The sequence below is a fragment of the Bemisia tabaci genome, chromosome 8, assembly GCF_918797505.1.
Source record: "Bemisia tabaci chromosome 8, PGI_BMITA_v3".
In the NCBI taxonomy this organism is placed as follows: domain Eukaryota; kingdom Metazoa; phylum Arthropoda; class Insecta; order Hemiptera; family Aleyrodidae; genus Bemisia; species Bemisia tabaci.
Window position 1 is genome coordinate 15,942,038 of NC_092800.1, and position 18,910 is coordinate 15,960,947.

The 18,910-nt window shown below is 35.2% G+C and overlaps 2 protein-coding genes across 8 annotated transcripts in view; both read right to left on the reverse strand.

The window, feature by feature from the left end:
- The window catches only part of hppy (MAP4K3-like protein hppy), a 42,851-nt gene that overhangs the window by 16,688 nt on the left and 7,253 nt on the right, over positions 1-18,910 (reverse strand). For 2 of the 7 annotated variants that reach the window (XM_019062194.2, XM_019062190.2), the window contains exons 6-13: positions 17,636-17,817; positions 16,653-16,734; positions 15,379-15,486; positions 14,611-14,695; positions 13,753-13,841; positions 11,963-12,027; positions 2,640-2,678; positions 1,079-1,120 (exon numbers count right to left, since the gene is read on the reverse strand). In XM_019062194.2, the coding sequence (XP_018917739.1) occupies positions 1,079-1,120; positions 2,640-2,678; positions 11,963-12,027; positions 13,753-13,841; positions 14,611-14,695; positions 15,379-15,486; positions 16,653-16,734; positions 17,636-17,817 (692 nt within the window). The remainder of the gene's footprint in view (positions 1-1,078; positions 1,121-2,639; positions 2,679-11,962; positions 12,028-13,752; positions 13,842-14,610; positions 14,696-15,378; positions 15,487-16,652; positions 16,735-17,635; positions 17,818-18,910) is intronic. The other 5 variants (XM_019062195.2, XM_019062192.2, XM_019062197.2 and 2 more) reach the window with 3 other exon arrangements.
- Cdc45 (cell division cycle protein 45) lies at positions 4,988-8,281 on the reverse strand. The gene has a single exon (XM_019062200.2). The coding sequence runs from the start codon at positions 7,097-7,099 to the stop codon at positions 5,360-5,362; it is 1,740 nt and encodes a 579-aa protein (XP_018917745.1). The 5' UTR covers positions 7,100-8,281; the 3' UTR covers positions 4,988-5,359.

The window sequence follows — 18,910 nt, forward strand, 5'->3', positions numbered from 1 at the left end:
TATGGTATATCCTGCAAAATTTGTGATTGGTGTTGTGAAAAAAATTATTTTGAATATCCTGATAGCAACGACTGTTAAAAGAAACTTTAAAAAAACTTGTAAATTTTAAAGAGACAGCTCTAAAAAATACTGTTAAATGAATCGTTTGGAGAAACCCTTTCTGGATCTTTTTTAAGTAAAATTTAAATAAAAGAATGTAAAAAAAACTCTTAAAATATAAACTGTAATTTTTCTAGTTTTTCAACACTAAAAATGCGAAAAAAATGCCGAGGCTCTTAAAAAAAGTAGTCTATTTAAGGACTTTTATGTGAATTTCACTCAGAAATAGCCAAAAAGGGTTTCCAGGAATTGTAAATTAACAGATTCTTAGGTTTTTTTACAAATAGCTTCTTGAGGGTCATTGCTAAGTTAAACTTATGCATCTACGTTAGTAGATATTCTCATAAAGTTACTGGTGTTTAGTTTAACTGACTTGAATATTAATAAGCAAAATAGATACCCGCTGCAACAAGTGCCTTATTTAAATTTACGCCCAATGAATTTTAAATTTTAGAGTGGGATTACTGATTGAGAGTGATGTGAGAAAAAATTGCGAGGCCTGAATAGTTTCAGTTATTCTAAGTTTGATGATCTATCCCCCTACTGAGACTAATTGGTGCTTTGTCTCTTGCAGTAGGTAATTAGCACTTTCATCAAAGTCTGATGGGCCGCCTGCACTTTACACAGAATCAAGTTTCGATTATTATACTTCGAGTTTTATAAAATAGCAGTAAGTTATTATTTACTGCTATCTGTATCTGTTATCTATACATATTCCGACAAAAGTATTACAAGCGCCATTTAAGCTCAGGCATTTTGTTGCCCAACTTCTTAATTTTTCAAATTCTTTGGATACCAATTAATGAATAGAATCACTTGAAAATTTTGCCCAATATTTCATCTGTCATCAAAATTTAATATCGCATCAAGAGTTTCCCATTGACGCACCAAAAAATGCAACAGGTCTCTACAAGCTTGACGTAGGGACTTCATTTCTTCTTTCTTTATTTTTTTTTTTTTAAGAGAAAATAATACTTACTGAGAGGAGTAAATTCCATCATGAGCGAGCAAAGTGTGACCCCTGACCACAGAACAACCATTTCAGTTACCACATTGATAAAATCGAAAATCATACATACAAATTTTTCACAAACTATGCATAAAAAACATTGTGATCATCATAAAACCAGCTCGACTACAGTGACAAAAATAAACTTTTCTCCAAGTTTAACAGAGACGCACCAAAGTTGAACCCAGAAAAGAGGTTCGCAGTTTTATTCCTCCATAAGACTCAATGTTAAGGACAAAGTTTATCAACTATATTCACATTCAAAATATTTTTTTTTTGACATTGAATTTTTGACGGGGGAAAGTTTACAGCTGGTTAGATTCAAATTACTCCCAACTCATTGTATCTCAAAATGTGATTTAGTGCGTTCCTTTTAAACTCTATTCAATTCTTATGCCTCAAAATAAAAGCAAAAGAGGCTCCAAAACTGACACATCACAATGCGCGCCATGCAACTCGACAAGCAACTGCAAAAAATCACAGATGCTGTTTATTGTAGAATTAAAATTAAAACGACAAATTTTCTACTCAGCGAAAAAAAATTGCACGACTAACTGCCACTAAAAAATTGATATGTTGGTGCGAGTATCAAGGACAAGACATACTACTTCAAGTGACTCTGTAACGGCAGGGTCACTAATTTGTGAGGACCGTTTTTCATGCTACACATGGAAATATTCATTGGGAGATCATTTTGGACAAAGATCTTTTGTAAGGTTAATGGCGATGACTTTTTAAATCTGTTGGAAATTTCTTTAGAGAACTCTTGAAATTTAGGAAGTAAGACATCTTTTGGTACAATTTTATTGTAAAAATTTATCAAAAATTTGAAATAAAATTGATCTCAAAACTCTGTTGAACCAAAGAGACAGTCAGCATTATTTATAATGTGATGACATTGCGCTTAAATTACAAAATATAGAACTAAAAAATCATGGACTAATTTTACATAGACTTATTGTAATATATACATTAAAAAAAATGCAACTTCCCACTTTTGCGTAAAGGTTAAACAAGAATTACCAACTCCAAAAATTTGAAGAGCACTCAATTCTCAGAATTGAAGAGTGTTTCAATAGAACATTTAATAGTCATTGCCATTTGAGTCTGTAAAAAATCAGCATCATTGATTTCACTCCTTCTCCTTTGACATTGCCCTGATCATTACTTAAAAGATTTTTTGGACAGAAAGAGATACATTGTCAGTTAAAAGAAATTTGATTGACTTGGAATGACTCGATCAATATTGACACAGTGAAAGCATTACCCATTAATTGCCCAAGCATAAGTAAGTACCTTGGATTTTATTTTCACTTTGAGAACAACAGACAAAATTATAAAGATAGTTTTGATGTATCTGTTTTCATCACAATTGAGTCTCACATTGAGCGAGTATTAAAAAAGGGAAGTGAAGTCAAGAGTACGAGGCATTTTTTTAAATTCTGAATTTTTGCAGGAGAGTTGGGCACCATTTCGAAGAAAAAAAGCAAAAGGTTTGTATAGTTTAGAAAGCAATAAAATCAGATCATACCTCTGAATAAGCTCTTCATCTATGTACTGCAACAAACTCCTGTTAATGGCAAACCAAAATAAAAAAAAACACACTCGTAACAAAGTTCATGCAAAAGTTATGAGACTGTAAATAAATAATCGATCGAAAGGAAAACAAAGAAAGATCAGATGGGGAAAATATTTTAAAAAAATATAAAAAAACCCCATTAATTCTGACAGGAGCAAGAGTTATCATCTGCTCACACAAATTATTTATTTCAACTTCCGAACTTGGCGAGCAAAGAATGTTGGTCACTTTTTGCATAGTATTTAGTAATATTCGCTGTGCCTAAGTTACCATGTCCTAAATTTTAAATATGTGTGTCTTGCATCAACTTTAGATGGAGAAACATGCCTTGTTATACCAAAATTACCCTGTACAGTGATCTTTTGGACTGAGCTCAGCAGATAGTTACCAACCATACACAAACTGAGTTATGAGCGGCTCTGACCTGAGCGCAGTGTATTTTCTTCTTCAAGGTAGGATGTAATTTTCTCTTGCCAAAAAGTTAAAACTAGAGAAGAATTTTTGGTACTTGCCCGCCGCACTATATCAAAGTTAATTTTTTGCACTAAGTCTTCTAAAACAATTGAACTTTGAACATCTTGACCCGTTTTAATTTAGATGATAATACAGAAAAAAATGGAACCGATTTTTCGGCCTATATAAGACAGCACCTATAAAAGCAAAAAAAGTTGGTTCTCCTTCACGTGATGCTGTCCTGGTAATATGATCGGTTTCTTTCTGCAGAATTCAGTTTGACTAGATTGACTGCAACAGATAGATTTCTGCATTCTTCAATATTATTCCAGCTTCATTTGGAGAAAACCACTCATAACTTATCAGATTATTTCAGGAAGCAAAATAAATTGAAAAGGGTCAGATTCAGTTTTTGACTCAGAGGCATCTATGATATTTTCATCAGAGTATGGATATGTACATGTACAACGTACATAAGCTCCCACAGCAAAGAGGAATTCATCCCATCAAGGAAAATATTTCAGGATAAAGATTTTTGTTGAAAGGATAAAGATGTTCAGATTTGAGTTTTTGACAGGAAATAATCTCTGCCAGTTTTCAGAAGAATAAATTTCTAGGGTTCAGGTTCTTTCTGCCAATAGCGGGCGTGAAGATGATTAATAATGTAACAATTTTGATTTTTGCATATACGACAGTTTAAATTTTTAAAATTATGTTTCTTTAGGTGAAAATTTCAAAATGTCATAACTCCAGTTTAGTTTGAAGTGAGTGTTTCACTTTGTAACAATGTTTTTAAAATACTCCTCTCAGCAAGGATATCAATAATATCTCAATTTCAAGTTTGTGGGCATTTAAATCATTTTCCCCTCAACCACCACAAATGAAAGAAAACTATCTCTTCCGACAACTGCATAAGGATGACGAAACATAACACCTACTTCCTATAAATGATGATTTCTTCCTTTAATGCAGTAGAAGCAATTACTCAAAACAACCTCTGAGAAATTAAAGGTGTTCTATGCAAGGTAGGGCTTACTTTCTCCTAAAGTAACTTTGTTTCAAGAATACCTGGACTACCTTTGTATTAGGACTATGAATATAAGTTTTACCGAATTTAAACTCATAGAACCCTTCAAGAGGTTAAGTTTTTCTTTAGAGAAGCTAATTCATCAAAATTATACAAGCATTTAGTTGTCAGCCATATCTATGGCCCAAGTGTAAAATCACGTACCTCCATTGCAGAGTTTCAAAATTTCAGCTCTTATCATATTTTTTCGAAAAGAGAGGCCAATTTTAAGGCTTGAGATTTATACAGAAACATACTTTGCAAAAAGAGAAGAAAATTCAAGGAGGTTTTCAAGAAATTAAGTTTAATGGGTGTCTAAAGAAAAAATGAAGTATGATAATAAGTCTGCAACGTTGCTAGCGGACTGGTTTCGAACTTTGGCCACTGAGAGTTATGCTGATGGTGATTAAGATTTTCTCTTCATGTTGAGGAGTTTTGATATCATGTAATGTTTCAAAAGGCAGAGTTAAATTTCTATTTCAGTCAGGACGATGCCTGATCTATCATTCACGTGCAGCAAAAATGAATTCAAAGTTAAATAACAAGTTAAACAACAGAGTTAACAAATAAAAGAGTGTGTAGTGTTTGTCTTCAGTAAAAAAGGAAATTGCAAAATGAAGTTATTTTTGACAGCTGAATAGTAATGCTGCAAGACTGGACAAGCTATGAGTGTGATTTATTATGCAAGAGGTCCTTTGATGGTGGACATAATCAAATTTTTGAATATGAAAATAGTCTATGTTCATATGAATTTCAAGGTGGAAAAATAAAAATAGTACAGTTCTCTATGCATTTAAATCCTTAGTTTTATTGACTAAAAATGATAAATCAAATACTTTGGAAAACAGCGAGTACGGTTCGAAGAAAGAAGGTACCTATGACAGAGTTGGCTAGGATCACAAAAATGTAAGACATCGATAATTTCTTGAATTTCTAATAAATTAAAAAGTCGATCTTTTAAAAATTTGTTGAAAAGCTAAAACACAAAAAAAGAGAAATGCCAAAAGTTGATCGGCCTTTTTATACAAACACAGAAAAAACTTTTCATTGAATTGGAGGGTAAAATTGCTTTCTGTTAGAAAATCATTTTTCATCAGTCCTTAGGCAGTATGGCCGTGATTAAAAAATGAAAAGGAATAATTATAAAACAATTCTATATCAACAACGAGGTAAGTGCTTCTAAAAAGGTAGTCCTTTCTTCCATTTTCAATTCTATCACAGAGGAATCGAAATAAACAGACGTTAATTGCACATTACACTTTTCCGCAGCCTGCTCGAAAGCTTTCCCAAAGAAACTCTTGCCCGAGTCCTCTAGAATCGGAGGAACTCCTGTAATGAGGCAAGTTGATCGTTCTACATCATGGGGCAAAGATACAATCAAAGGCATAGTAGCTGCTTTGCGCGCATGTGACACAGCCACATAAGACTCTAGAACGTAATACGCCAAAACAGGGAGAAGGTGGGGGTGCGAAAAATATTGAGAATCCGCAGTTCCTTCGTTCAAAATCAGGCAGTAAAATGGACCAGTAGCTTTGATTTGCTTCATCTCTATTGCGTTTTGAACTTGACGAAACAAAGCGATCATCAGCTTTTTGGCTCTGCTGATTCCACTTTCTAGCAAGTCTCGTTTCACTCTGGCGAGAGCATCAAAGGCTTCTAAAAAACAATCAGTGAAAGATTTTTCTCTGCTTGGTCGACTCAGTAGTGCTAGCAAGGAATAGACGTAATCAGAGGCAGCGTAACGAGATGTGTAACCATAGCTAAGATAAAATGAAGGAATCACTAAATGAGGAAGGTTATCTCTCACTGACACTTTGTTCATCATGGTCATGAACTCGTTTCGAAGACTTAAATCCATTGTGCTAAATTTCTGCTTACTTTCGACAAGAGGCATTCCCATTTCTGCTAGCATTTTATTCAGCCTCTTTTCACCTTTAATGGTCCAAAGCTTCAAGTTCACAGCAGTGTATCTGGAGTAGCGTATGCTGGACTCAATGGTCCAATGGCGAAACAGGGCTAGATTGAGATCATCATCAGAGGTTATTTTGAGAATTGTATTACCGGAGGATGTGTCGAATGTATTGGCAGAGTTGAGGGAATGTGTATCATCATCATTATTGACATGTAATCTATTGCAAATGCGGCTTACGTGCGAGTACATGGTTGTGGTAGTTAAATCCAAATATTTGTTATATTCCATTTTATTCAGAATGTACTGTTCAGCAATTCCAACTACTGCCCACCAAAGCATGTCCACACAGTCTTTATTCAATTTCCACGCCAGATCATACATAACTAGAGCACTGGGTTGGGAGTAGTACGAATGCTTTGAATAGTCAAACATGATTGATTTGCGGTTTTCTTGCCAGATCTTCTTCTCTCTTCGCTTCAGGAGTGCCTCTTCATCCATTCGCATTCTCTTGTTGATAGCCGCCTCACTTTCCGAGTCATCAGACTCACTATTAGAACCTTCGCTCTCTTCGTCATCTGAAAATATAGCTTCAAAATCTGGAATGTTCTCATCCTCATCAGGTTCCGTCAACAAACGGACGTGGGCGGTACTATAAACGTTGTAAACATCCGTTGGCCGGTGACTGTCCACAACGAAGAAAACAACTTCATCTTGAGGGTCCAGCAGTTCAACCAGATCTATGGTGCCACCACAGTTCACAAAAATAATATACTTGATTTCATTGCAGTGCTGCTCGTAGCACCTCTGCAGATCTTCCACCGTTTGTACCGGACACAAGGTGTAGATAATGTTATCGCATCTGAACAGTCCTTGAAGTATTTTGGCTGCACATAGTCCGTCGATATCATAATTAACTATCAATAAAACCCTCTCTTTCTTTATCAGTCGATAAAAGTCATTGATAAAGTCGCGCACAAACATTTCGGTTCAATGGCATGACAAGAGGAACTGAGCAGTCACTTCACTATTTCACGAAAACGTGGAACTTCCGGGGGGAAATAAGCTTAGCAAGAGAATTGAAATTTTGGGTGCACTAATTCAACTGGAATGCATACGAAGAGGAGCTGGTATTTAAAAAGGGAGAATTATTTCTTTTCCCCAAGTAAATCTATTGTTTACACCACTTATCACGATTTCCCGCTTCTTCTGATAAAAACCTAACCTCAAAATCTCTTATCAACGTTGGCAACTTTTGATGGCTGATGCGCGCGCGACCGCGACTAATCCCCGCGAATTTCAAATGAACGATCAGTACCCGCTATTGACGCGAACTAACTGAAATCCTAAGGCTATTCCTTGAAACGTCTTTTATTCTTTGCCTCTTGAGAAACACCTTGAATATTAAGATTTCTCAAAAATGCCCTGAAAGATCCCTGAAGCCCGGAAGTTTCAAAGAACATGTCCAGCCATCATCACACTCGCGCTACTTGCACTAAGATAAGGAAGAGAATTTGTAGCAAAAGCAAGAAAAAAATAAGAAGAAAAGAGAAAGAAAAAACTTTCTGGAAGCAGGAAATAATTTGCTGTCCTGTATCAAATAACAATGGGTGCTGTCATAGCACAAATCCAAACGTGATCATCCTTATCGCATAGGTATCGAGTTTTTGTACCTACCCCTCATGCATATCTCTATATTCTCATCTAAAGGTTCCGTCATAAGATATTTGAAACTGATATTTTTCCCAGTATAAGAGATGAAATTGCTATTCAAATTTATCTAATAAAACATTTGCAGATTTTCTATTTTTTTTTCAAACCAGTTTTCCTCATCTGCATTTAGGGTCGCTAACTTAAGGGCTGAGTCTTCGATGAGTCAGTGAATTGGGAATGAATAAAAGCGCTACATTACAATTCATATTTCTGCTAGCTGTGACGAGTTATTGTCTATAACTCTCTCTGGGCCCTGGAGGGCATGGAGGTATGTACAAAACAGGGCCTATATGAAGACTGTTCTCAAGTAAGATGTTAATTTCCTTGCAGAGCAATAATGTAACCTCTTCAAAATGTCACAGAATAAGTTACAATATTTACAGAAAAGTTGGGAAACATTCCAACCCTTCACTGTAGGCATTCTTTAATTTAAATTAAATCCATGCTAATATCAGTAGGTGCAAGCGGATCAATGCAGAAAGAAACCAACTCACACAGAATTCACGGATTTAAGATAAAGTGGGAGGCAGAATGTAAAGCCTCCATATAAATCAACAATAGATTCACAGCTCATTGTTACATGACTGAGATGAAACAGGTTTCCCTTCTCATCTCATAATAGGCATATTGGCACATTAAGGATAGGAACCAGCTTAAAAGTGCATTGAATGAATGAAATTGATGGAGGAGACACTGGACAAATGCAGAGTAATTAAGGGACAGACACTATATTGAGGTACGCGGAGTACATCACAATAAAAAAGAATGAAAGGGACTTAAAACTGAGACGCCATTATATGGAATCCTCGAGAATGACAGGTGAAAAAATACACACTACAGTGTGCAAACACGGCACGAACTCCTCGACCTTACAAATGGTTCAACAATCATAAAATCTGTGATTGGTTGACTTCTATTGCTGAGCTTATCAGCATTGAACTATGTTAATCAAAAAATTAATGATGTGTACCCTGATAACTGATAAAGAGAATGCTGCCTCAATTTCAAAGAATGATGGAAATGGGAGAAAGACTGAAGAGAATGATGTGAATAGAAAAAATTTATACAGAAAGATTCTAAGTGCGTTTAGGTACAGTAAACCTTGGATAGTTTGAACTTGGATTATCCAAACTTACCATTAGGAAAGCTTTCTTTCTCCACTTTCTTCCAGTAGACATGGCAGAACCATTACTCTCTCTTTCTCTCTCTCCCCTATAAAAATCTTTACATAGAGTACAGGTTCAAATAACATTTCTCTTTCTTGTATCCTATTCTTCATGCTTTATGAATGAATAGCGTCAAAATGAGCTCAACAGCGATGACCTCCGGATAATTTGAACTTATGATAATTTAAACCAGCCAACCATTACACTTGTTCAAGTAAGTCTACAGTATTTGCAAAAGGTAAAATTTGAGGAGTTTTCACTCAAAATGGCTCCAAACTCAAGTTCATGGAAAGTGTGAGTAATTTCTTCCTGCTTGTTTTGATCCAAAAAATGCTGAATTGATGGGGAAAAATGCACTACGTTATTCAATTTTAAATCATTTCATGTTTTAAAAATATTAGCATTACTTCTACCCTTCAATATTTTTGTTCGGAGATTAATTCAAAACTTTTCAGAATATGTACCACTATCTCTGTACAATTTTTGAGGAAAACAAGGGATACAACGCGCTAATTCATCAGTACTTAGAATTCTGACCTTTGAGCTTCTAAAAAGATTTTTCAACATTATATACAGATACACAGCTCCTCAACTCAATCAAGAGAGAAGAGCCACAGAGATTGGACAGTCCTCCAAGGTTCAAATTATTGTGCACATATTAGAAACTATTTCTACAATGCAGAAGTCATTTCAATTCTTTCACCTGAGTACGATGTGCTAAATGAAAAATGCATTATTTACAAAGGGTATCTAGGTAAAACCTGTTCTACGTTGTTCAGGTGCAAACGATATCCCGTTTGAATTGCACTTGGGCAAGAACTGTACAAAGCAACTTTAGTGAGGAAAAAGTTGATACATACAAGCCACCGAATTGAAGTGCCATTGCAGTTTACAGCACTACGATACTGAATATGAGGTGTCTCGTTTCGTGCTGAAAGGCATGAAGCCGTGGAAAAAGTTATTTTGAAATTGTTCCTTGGGGGAAATTGTCCGATCAAAAGAAGAACCTTTTTGTACCCTCTTTGTGGGAACTCTGGGAGTTTGTTCAAATATGGCCTAAACGATACCTGATAAAGAGACAATCCTTCAGTAAAAGTTTTAACGCAAGTCCAAAAATCGTTGGGGCAACACAGCATTTCAAATTTCACATTTTTCCCATTGAAAAATTATATTTGGAAGTTCCCTGATTGAAAAAACAACTTAACGTGATCCCTTTTTATTTTCTAAGGCACGATAACATCACCTGCTGATACTGTGATACTTCTAGAGGATGACAAATAGAATGCTTTCTCCTTTCTCTGTCTACAAAATGTTATGGATAAAAAAAATGTTGTAGAAGATAATGTTAAAACTAATCCTTAAGTACTTCATTGGAATAGAATATCTGAATATTTGAATGTTTCTGTATCATTTGAGTCAAGAATAAAACACCTGACCATCTTCTAGAATGCGACAAATCTACTATCTCCACTTTGATATTGAGAAAAATTACAAAAATCAAGATAGTAGATCTCCTGTTTCTCAGTCATCTTGTTTGGTGAGGACTATGCCTATTATAGAAACACGTGACCCCCCCTTTCTAAAAGTCACCACATACATGTCTCTAACTTTCACTAGAATGGAAGATTATTAAAATAAGGAGCTATGGAGTAAACTTAAGATTTGCCTGTTAGTGGTCCAAGAAAAGAAAAAACGATAGGTTTTTTCCCGGAATTAGTCCCATTCATTTTTCATTCAAGAATTAAGAACGAAGTATGTACATCTGCTAGATGCAGGCAGCGCTCCGAAGCAAGAAAGCGCAAAAAGAGGAAGATATTTATCTACTACTTTAAGTCAATAGCATTAGGATCAGTAAACCAGAGAGAAACAATTTTACAACAGCCAGAATCAAATTTCTCTCCTTACATTACTTTTCAGAGGAAAACCGCAAACTGATTCGTTTAAAAGTTTTACAGTCAAGCCTTTAGGGGCTGAAGGAAAATTTTGAAATGAAACTATCTTTAATCTTCGGATGAAAAATAGAATATTGGAAATAGCTGATGTAAAATGGTTCCTTAGATGCACTTTTAAGATCTGCACCTGCAGTTAGCACCAACATTACATCAGTAGTTAAAAATAGCATTACGATATCTTAATCGCTAAATATAGCAAACCGCAACCCATTTACCTAAATTGGTTGTAAAACATTTGAATTTTAATTATACCGGTTACTTAAGAGGGAATTTTGGAAATTTTGGGGAACATCCTACATTATCATTACCCATTTACCTTAATTGGTTGTGATACATGTTGAATTTTAATCTTATCGGTTCTTTCAGAGGGAATCATGAAAATTTAGGGGAACATCCTACAACTTACTGGTGACTGAAGAAAACATGTCAGGATATTTCGGGATGAGCAATGGGCTTACGCCTTTATATTGGAAATTGATTTAATTATGCCTCTATCTTACACAGGGAGGGTATAAAGACTCAAGAGAAAGCAAAAAGCACAGCATTAAGTCAGCAAAGTGCGCACTGAAAGAAAGACAGCAGATCCACATCCTGAGTACCTCTCTATTTGAAAGTCAAGTTTGCTATATAAATGTCATCAAAAATTTCGTTTAAAGTGTTTTTGTTTCCTCGTTTTGGAAGACATTGAAAAGTTTGCTGCTCGAGAATTGGCAAAAGTAGGAGCAGAGATAGAATCAAAAAAATTCAATGACAAACCAGGGTACTTCATGTCATAAACCTTTTAACGTTGAGAAAAATTCGGAATTCTGGCCATTCTTGTGCAAATTGAAAAATACCATTCCTTCGGTAAAATTTTGGTCGAAGCAAGATGGCTTTTTGAACTTTACAAGGCGCCACTTTGAATTTTGAGAGAGTAATGTCTTCAGCTCTCTAAGGTACAGCGACGAGGCTTAACCTGACGGGTTTGGTCCCGATGACATTGTGGAAATAGAAAATAAATTACAAATTTAACTTACTTTTCATTGGAACTCCCAGGCTCGACAGGAAATTGGCTTACTTTAGTATCACAGTTAGTTGAGTGCTACAAAACAAAAAAACAGATAATCTTAATAACATTGAAAAAAAAAAAAAAAAAAAAAAAAAAAAAAAATTGCTATTTAAAAAATCTTTTGTGAGTAAGAATGCTTGAGAGGCATATCTCACATTCTGTTAAAGTATGACTGTTCTCACTTAATGTAATGTAGCATTTTAAAAAAGAATCAATAATATTAATTATTCTAGAAACATATCACACACATGTGAATAATCATAAAGATGGCTTAAAAGGTAAAAGTAATAAGTAGGTGAGGCAAAAAAAATAAAAGTGATGGCACATGGCTCACAGCATGGCTGTGCAACTGAAATTTTGAGTTTTATAAATTTATATGATTTTGAATCTGATAATGGGACTTGGACCCTAAAATGGCTGTTGTAAGTGAGTAAAGCCAAACCTCTAATATTTATCAAAAAAGTCAACTGAGCGTTAGAAAAAACTTAGTTTTGTAATTGTCAAGCTGATAGGTTTCTCTCCTACTTTCCTTATATTCACCAGCTCAATCTAAATGATTGATTTAATTAAAAACACACAATTCTTACAAATTAATTTTTTTTACGTTAATCCTGTCCTCATCTATGGAACAAAGAACCCTAATTCCAGAAGGCAAATTCAAGATCTCAATTCATCAGATTTCAAGGGAATGATGATTCAATCCATTAAATCGGGATCTGATGAATTGAGGTCTTGTTTTGGTTATTTTTATCAGGATTTATTAAAAATTGGAATTCATTTTTCATTGGAGAAGGTTCTAAAGTGTTCCAAGGAATAGACTACAGGCAGTTAACATGTAAGGCCACAGTATCGGGTGAAGAAAGTGGCAAGTTGTTGCTCACAGAGCCAAGAACCAAAAAAGCCTTGGCATTCAACGTATTGAGTTAATTTTTGGGCCAACAAAGGCAAGGACTTAAGTTGCATTTCGATCAGTTAATTCTGCAAACTAAAGTAAAAACAGGGTTAGTTAAAACTTTGGATCTCGTTTTTTCTATCAAATATCTACAAACGATATATTTTTAGAACTTGGTTTCTACGATCAAAATGGGTCATTGAAGTGACGGTTCAGTGTTGCCCATCAAAATTAGGATGTACTGCTCCTTTTCAGTCAACACAAATTCACGAACAAAGTCTTGAATAAATGTATTTCGATACCCTGCTCACGATTTATGTTCATCAAAACTTAGAGGCGCCTCTTAATTTTGATTGGCAATGCTCGACAGTCACATCAATGCCCCATTTTGAATGTGGAAACTAAGCTTATGATATTACTTCAGTTTTCTGGTTTTTTATTAATTCATATTGTTGAACTAAGAAATTGAGAGATAAAGAATAAATAAACTAACATTGACTCTCAAAACTACGATTTTTTAAATGTAAATTTCAAGCCAACATATGTCCAGTTTGGTTCCACATTTTGGGGCGTTGCTGATGCCAAAATGTTGAAAAATACTCCTTTAAACAGCAAAACCAATGACTCAATTTCAAGTTTTCCGGCACAAACGTCTTTTTCCTGAGGGTATTCAATATTTGGACAATATTACACAAAAAGAGTTTGACTTTTCTGCCTTGTTCCTTGATAGTAAAAGTATAAAAGTGTTGCTGTTTTCTTAATGTCCATGGGCCTTATCAGATAACCTACAAAAATTAGTTCTTATTGACATATTGCTATCCATTCAGTAAGAGGAAAATTATGGAAAGGTGTAGAAAATGACGTACCTGAGAGTTATTCAAGAGTTCATTGATGTTCAGATAATCCCAATCACATGCAGGATTGAAAGGACCTGGCTGGTTTCCAACGTAAAAGTCTGAGAGAAAAAAAAGAAAAGGAAAAATTGTCAAAAAAAATTGTTCCAGGAAAAGGAAGACAAATTTCACACGTAACATCTGAACTAATCTTGTGAAGTAATCAAAGCAGGGATTTTCCAAGGGATTCCAAGCTGACATTAAGTTTCCTGAGAAAGTTTGAAGGAAACGTAGAAACCTTGTTCTTAGAAAATTTTATTTCTTTTTGTTGGTTTATGAGTGTCGACCACCAAAACATCAGTTTGTGCCATTTTTCATTGCCCCTTTATAGATAAAACATTCAGATACCTTCTCAAACCTTCCACAATCTTACAATGATTTTCGCAGTGTGCGACTGTAGTATTCAACATTATTACATTCGATAGGTAACAAACTGGGCGAATTTTGAGTTATATGCCGAAAACAACATCAACAAAGAACCGATATTCCGTAAGGAGTCTGAAAAATCCATTGCACCAAAAAATACAGAATTCAAATATATGAAACAAGGATTTGTCTTCAAGAAAAACATTGCATTCAGTACTTAAGTATATTAAATGCAATACTTTTTTTTCTAGTCATAGGTTATTTTTATTTCTTTGATATCAGAATTTTTTTTTGAGAGTGAATGATTGTCTAGGCTCATTTGCAAGGAGTATTATCTTTTTTCCATGCGAAACTCCAAGTTCACCACGATTTTTCACTTCACCAATGTGATACATGATCACCATCGGACCCCAGAACGTATCACTCCAATAACTGATTCTCAGAGCTTAGAAATAGAATATTCACCTGGACTAAGGAGGGGTGACTGTACAGGTTGCTGCTCTTTGGCAGGGTGCTTGGAAGCTATTCTTTGAGGTACATTGGAAACAGCCTGGAAAAAACAAATTAAAAATGAACAAAAGTATCACATGGAATTTTGTGGCTTTTCTTCTTTCTTGTGCCCTGAAATTTCCCTCCTTGCCCAACAATTGCAGAAGAGATGCTTCTCGGCTGCAGTGTTTCAGAATCTCTGTCGCTAATTCATGCCTTCAAGAGATATCTAATGGATGATTTTTCCAGAATTTTTTAAATGGAAGTAAGTAGTATTATGAAGAATATCCAGTGAAAACTTCAATCAAATGCATGCATTCACTTTCCTTACAGTAAAGGAAATAGTTGCTGAATTTCTAAAACGTTGCAATCAAGAAGTTCTTTCTTCCTTTTCCTCTTCGACGATTTCCTTTTTCAAAGGCGTGTCTCTATCTCTCATTTTTTTTATGTTTTTGCTCTACACCTCCAGAAAATTAATATAATTTCGATGAAATTTCTCTTGTTTCCCAGCAATTTGCTTGGAGGAATTTTTTTTTCTCTGATTTGACCATTCTTTGTCTTACCTGCTTCCTGAAATTTCTGTATTTTTCAAATTTTTATCATACAGATTTTCTACTTTCCCTGCAAATTCCCAGTTTCCTCTTAACTCTGCTTCTCATGACAGTTCTTAGTACTATTTCACTCCAATTTCTTCCTATTATCCATCACTAGAGATCCCTTGGAAACACTTTGTCGTATACTCACTCCATCATCGTCAAATTCAACGAGGTCTGCCAATCGGACAGGATTGCTGACTTTTTGTAAAAGCTCCAGGGCAAGTCTTTTGCTCATGTCTTGCATGAAAAATGAGTGCTAAAACGAAAAAAACACATGTAACTATTAATAACAAAAATATTCAAGATGGCAACCTTTAAACTTGATTCAACTAAGTACATCTCTGAAGCTAATGATTTCCTAAGGGTCAATCACTACCCAACCTCTTCAACATTTTGTACAAAATCATTTGAACAGGTATTTGCTGGTTTACTCTGCCCCTCCATTTCCGACATGAGTTGAAACCCTGCAGAAGAATGTGCTATTGGTTTAAAAAGGATACTAAATTTAAGAAGCGTATTAAAAGGGCCTTAACAGGGCTGAACTATGATGACCTCCTGGTGTTTTTAGAGATCCTTCCTTTCCTTAACCTTACACTTTTACACTCACAGGATGCAAATTCTGGTAGCTTCTAATTTCAAAAGACCCATACAGAAAATCTAGATAACCCTGTGAAACTGCATGATTTAGAAAAAATGATTCCCCTTGTCCTTAACCCTTTGAGTACCACGCCCGAGAATACTCGGGTTGCGGCAAGCCACCGTCACAGACCACGCCCGAGTATTCTCGTGCTGCGCCTCGCGTTCGTATTTCCCGCTCTAGCTCCCTTGTTTTTCAATGAAATTAAGTATACAGCATATGCGCACTCTGTCGGCAAATATGTGAACTACATCTTTATCTCCTTGACAGAGAGCGCCACTATCGGCGGCCGTATTCCTAACGCGGCCGTCAAAGGGTTAAAGCTAAGCCTATGCTGCTGAAATATTAAATATACCAGATTCCTACCCCTCTTATTGACTTATATCAAGTCTTCCTGAGAGGGATATTTATAAAGAACATCAGATTCTAAGAAAGTGGGGGATTACTCTTGTGTGCAGGTATGTGAAGCTAAGAGGAGGAGAGTCTGATACAACTTGATGCAATACAAAAATCAAGGTGGAAAGCTGATTTTTTTACATAGTTGTACTAAAAATATTGATTTTAAAAAATCTATTTTTTATGTGAAAAGGGGATGGAGAAAAATATGACACAATTTTTCGAGGGAGGGGGGGAGCAGCAGGCTTGCACGATAGAACTGCAACATAAGGGGATGTCCATTCTTGCATTCCGAATTTTGGCGTGTTTACAGAGAGTCTATGGACACTGGACAGCCCCAAACTGCCATTTTTAAAGAGTGAGAGAGTGATGAAATGTAAGATACATACTTGTAATAGCTTTTCAGCAGTTGGGCGTTTTTTTGGATTTTTGGTCAAAGCTGTTTTCAGAAAATTGTGGAATGTCGGACTCCTGTAAAATGAAAATAAAAACTGATTAAATTTCTTCCATGATTAAGCCCATTAACTTAGCTTTTACCAATTTCTTCAATGAACAGAAAATTTAAGAGAATTCTAAAAACAATATTTCAGCAGTGGATTTTTTCACTCCCAAAATTTAGAATGGCTGCCAAGCGTTAAAACCCCAAAATTGTCAGAATTCAATTACAGTAATCATTCAAAAGGTTTCAATTAAAACAAAACAAACCAAAATTTGAACAGAATAGCATGCATTACTGCTCTTTTACTGCGGTAGATTTTAGAGTTAGTACACCCCTTTTTTTCTCCGGGACTATCAAAGTTTGAGAAAAAGGTTTGGAAGAGAGATAGATATGCAAAATTCATGATTTCTCTCTGACACAAGGACTAAAAAAGTACAGCTGATTAGAAAGCTAGGACTGAGTGAATTTCAACTTCGGTTTGATTTTTTTTTCTAGCATTGACAGTTCTCACAAGAAAAAGAGGCACACTTGCTTTAAAATCCACCATCGTAACTTCTATAGTTCTGTTGAATAAGTGGAAGACTTTTAAGACATAGCAAAGTCACAACGAGAGTATTAAATTGACTTCAAACTGATGGAATCGGCAGTATTTTTTGAATTCTGGATTTTCCAAGTTTTCCGGGTGCTTTTCTAAAATTTTCCTAAATAAGTAAGAGGCAAGAAAAATTCGAATTCAATATTCAAACCGTTCTTGTGGGTAAAACTTTGGATTTTCACTAGTCATTGCTGAGAGAGCCTCGATCACCTGCGCCATTCAGGTTTACCCCCAAAACTGCATTCTTCAGTGCTTCTCCTTCAGAATGAAAGTTCCTACATTAAACATTCAAAACTATGGTAAAAAAAGAGGAGGAATTGTAATGTCCATGCGTTTACCATTTTTCTTTGTCTTTAAGTGTGGGTGGTTTGAAGCCACTTTTGGCCATCAAAAAAAGAACTCGCATCGGATGGAGATCGAACATGGGAGGTTGTAGCTCCGCCAGCTCGATTGCAGTGATGCCCACAGCCCAAATATCACAGAGCTGATTGTAGCCTCCTTTGCGTTCTACAGCTGCAACCTGTCGAGGAGAAATTTTTGATATTACATACTCTCATTTGAAAATAAAATATTTAAATTAAGATATTCATCAGAACCGCTCTAAGAGGTGACATAAATATTTTTTGTGGATAACACAAACGAAGATGAATGACCATCTACAGCCTTCGTTGACACTGATAATCCATGGTAAAATGGTGAAATGAGGCAGCTGATGGGGGAAAAAAATGTTTCGAAATTTTTGTGGAGAGCTATTGAGTAATCCTGGAAAGTTCATAAGTTTGTTTTCATATCTAAAGATATTATTCTTGATGCTAAATTGCTCCCATTGTGTTTGGTTCTCGTAAATTTCCATCAATCTTATAAATGTCTTCAGAATTTCTATCAGATCGGCACTGTTTTCGAATTTGCTCACTTTCTCTTTATACTTAGGCTGAAATCTCCCTCATGGAAAAAATTTCCTGTGATTGACCTTGAAAATTTCCGTCACTCTCAGAAACTTTTTATCATATGCAAAAAGTTTTAAAGCCCTCTCAAAAGCCAATTTTTTCAGGTTATTCATTTACACCAAGAAGATTAAAACAAACCACTTGCTTAACCTCATTCCAAGAGGAGAAAAGATTTTTGACAAATATCCACCGGTTTTTAGCGATTCAAATACTTAATTCAAAAGATGTTTAGTGTATTTACCGAGGAAAATACAATATTTTTCATTAAATAGTTGAAATGAGAGGACATCCACTCTAAAAGTTCACAGGATTACATCACTAAAGAAAATGAAGAATTTTCTCAACTTTTACAAGGTGACAAGTTTTCTTGGGTTTCAAACTTCTCTGACTTTTCCATAGCCTTTACAGAATGTAAAATTCTCCAACTTTTCCATTACTTTTCAATGGTTTTTTTTTTCAGCATAAAAATAGCTTTCCATAGAAGTGCTTTCCACAAAAAGAAGGTTTGATGCGGAGTCTTCTAAAATTGAAAAAACTTAAATTTGAAAACTTGAAGGCAGAAGTTCCAATAATGGGCCTGTTGCATGCAAGAGATACAGCCGCGCGAATAGACTTTTTAAAGGTTAAATGACACGAAAATTACGATGGTCACATTAAAAAAGTCTG

Bases quoted from the DNA above. Each gene is read 5' to 3' on its own strand.
- Cdc45 (XM_019062200.2), bottom strand. From the start codon at position 7,099: ATGTTTGTGCGCGACTTTATCAATGACTTTTATCGACTGATAAAGAAA.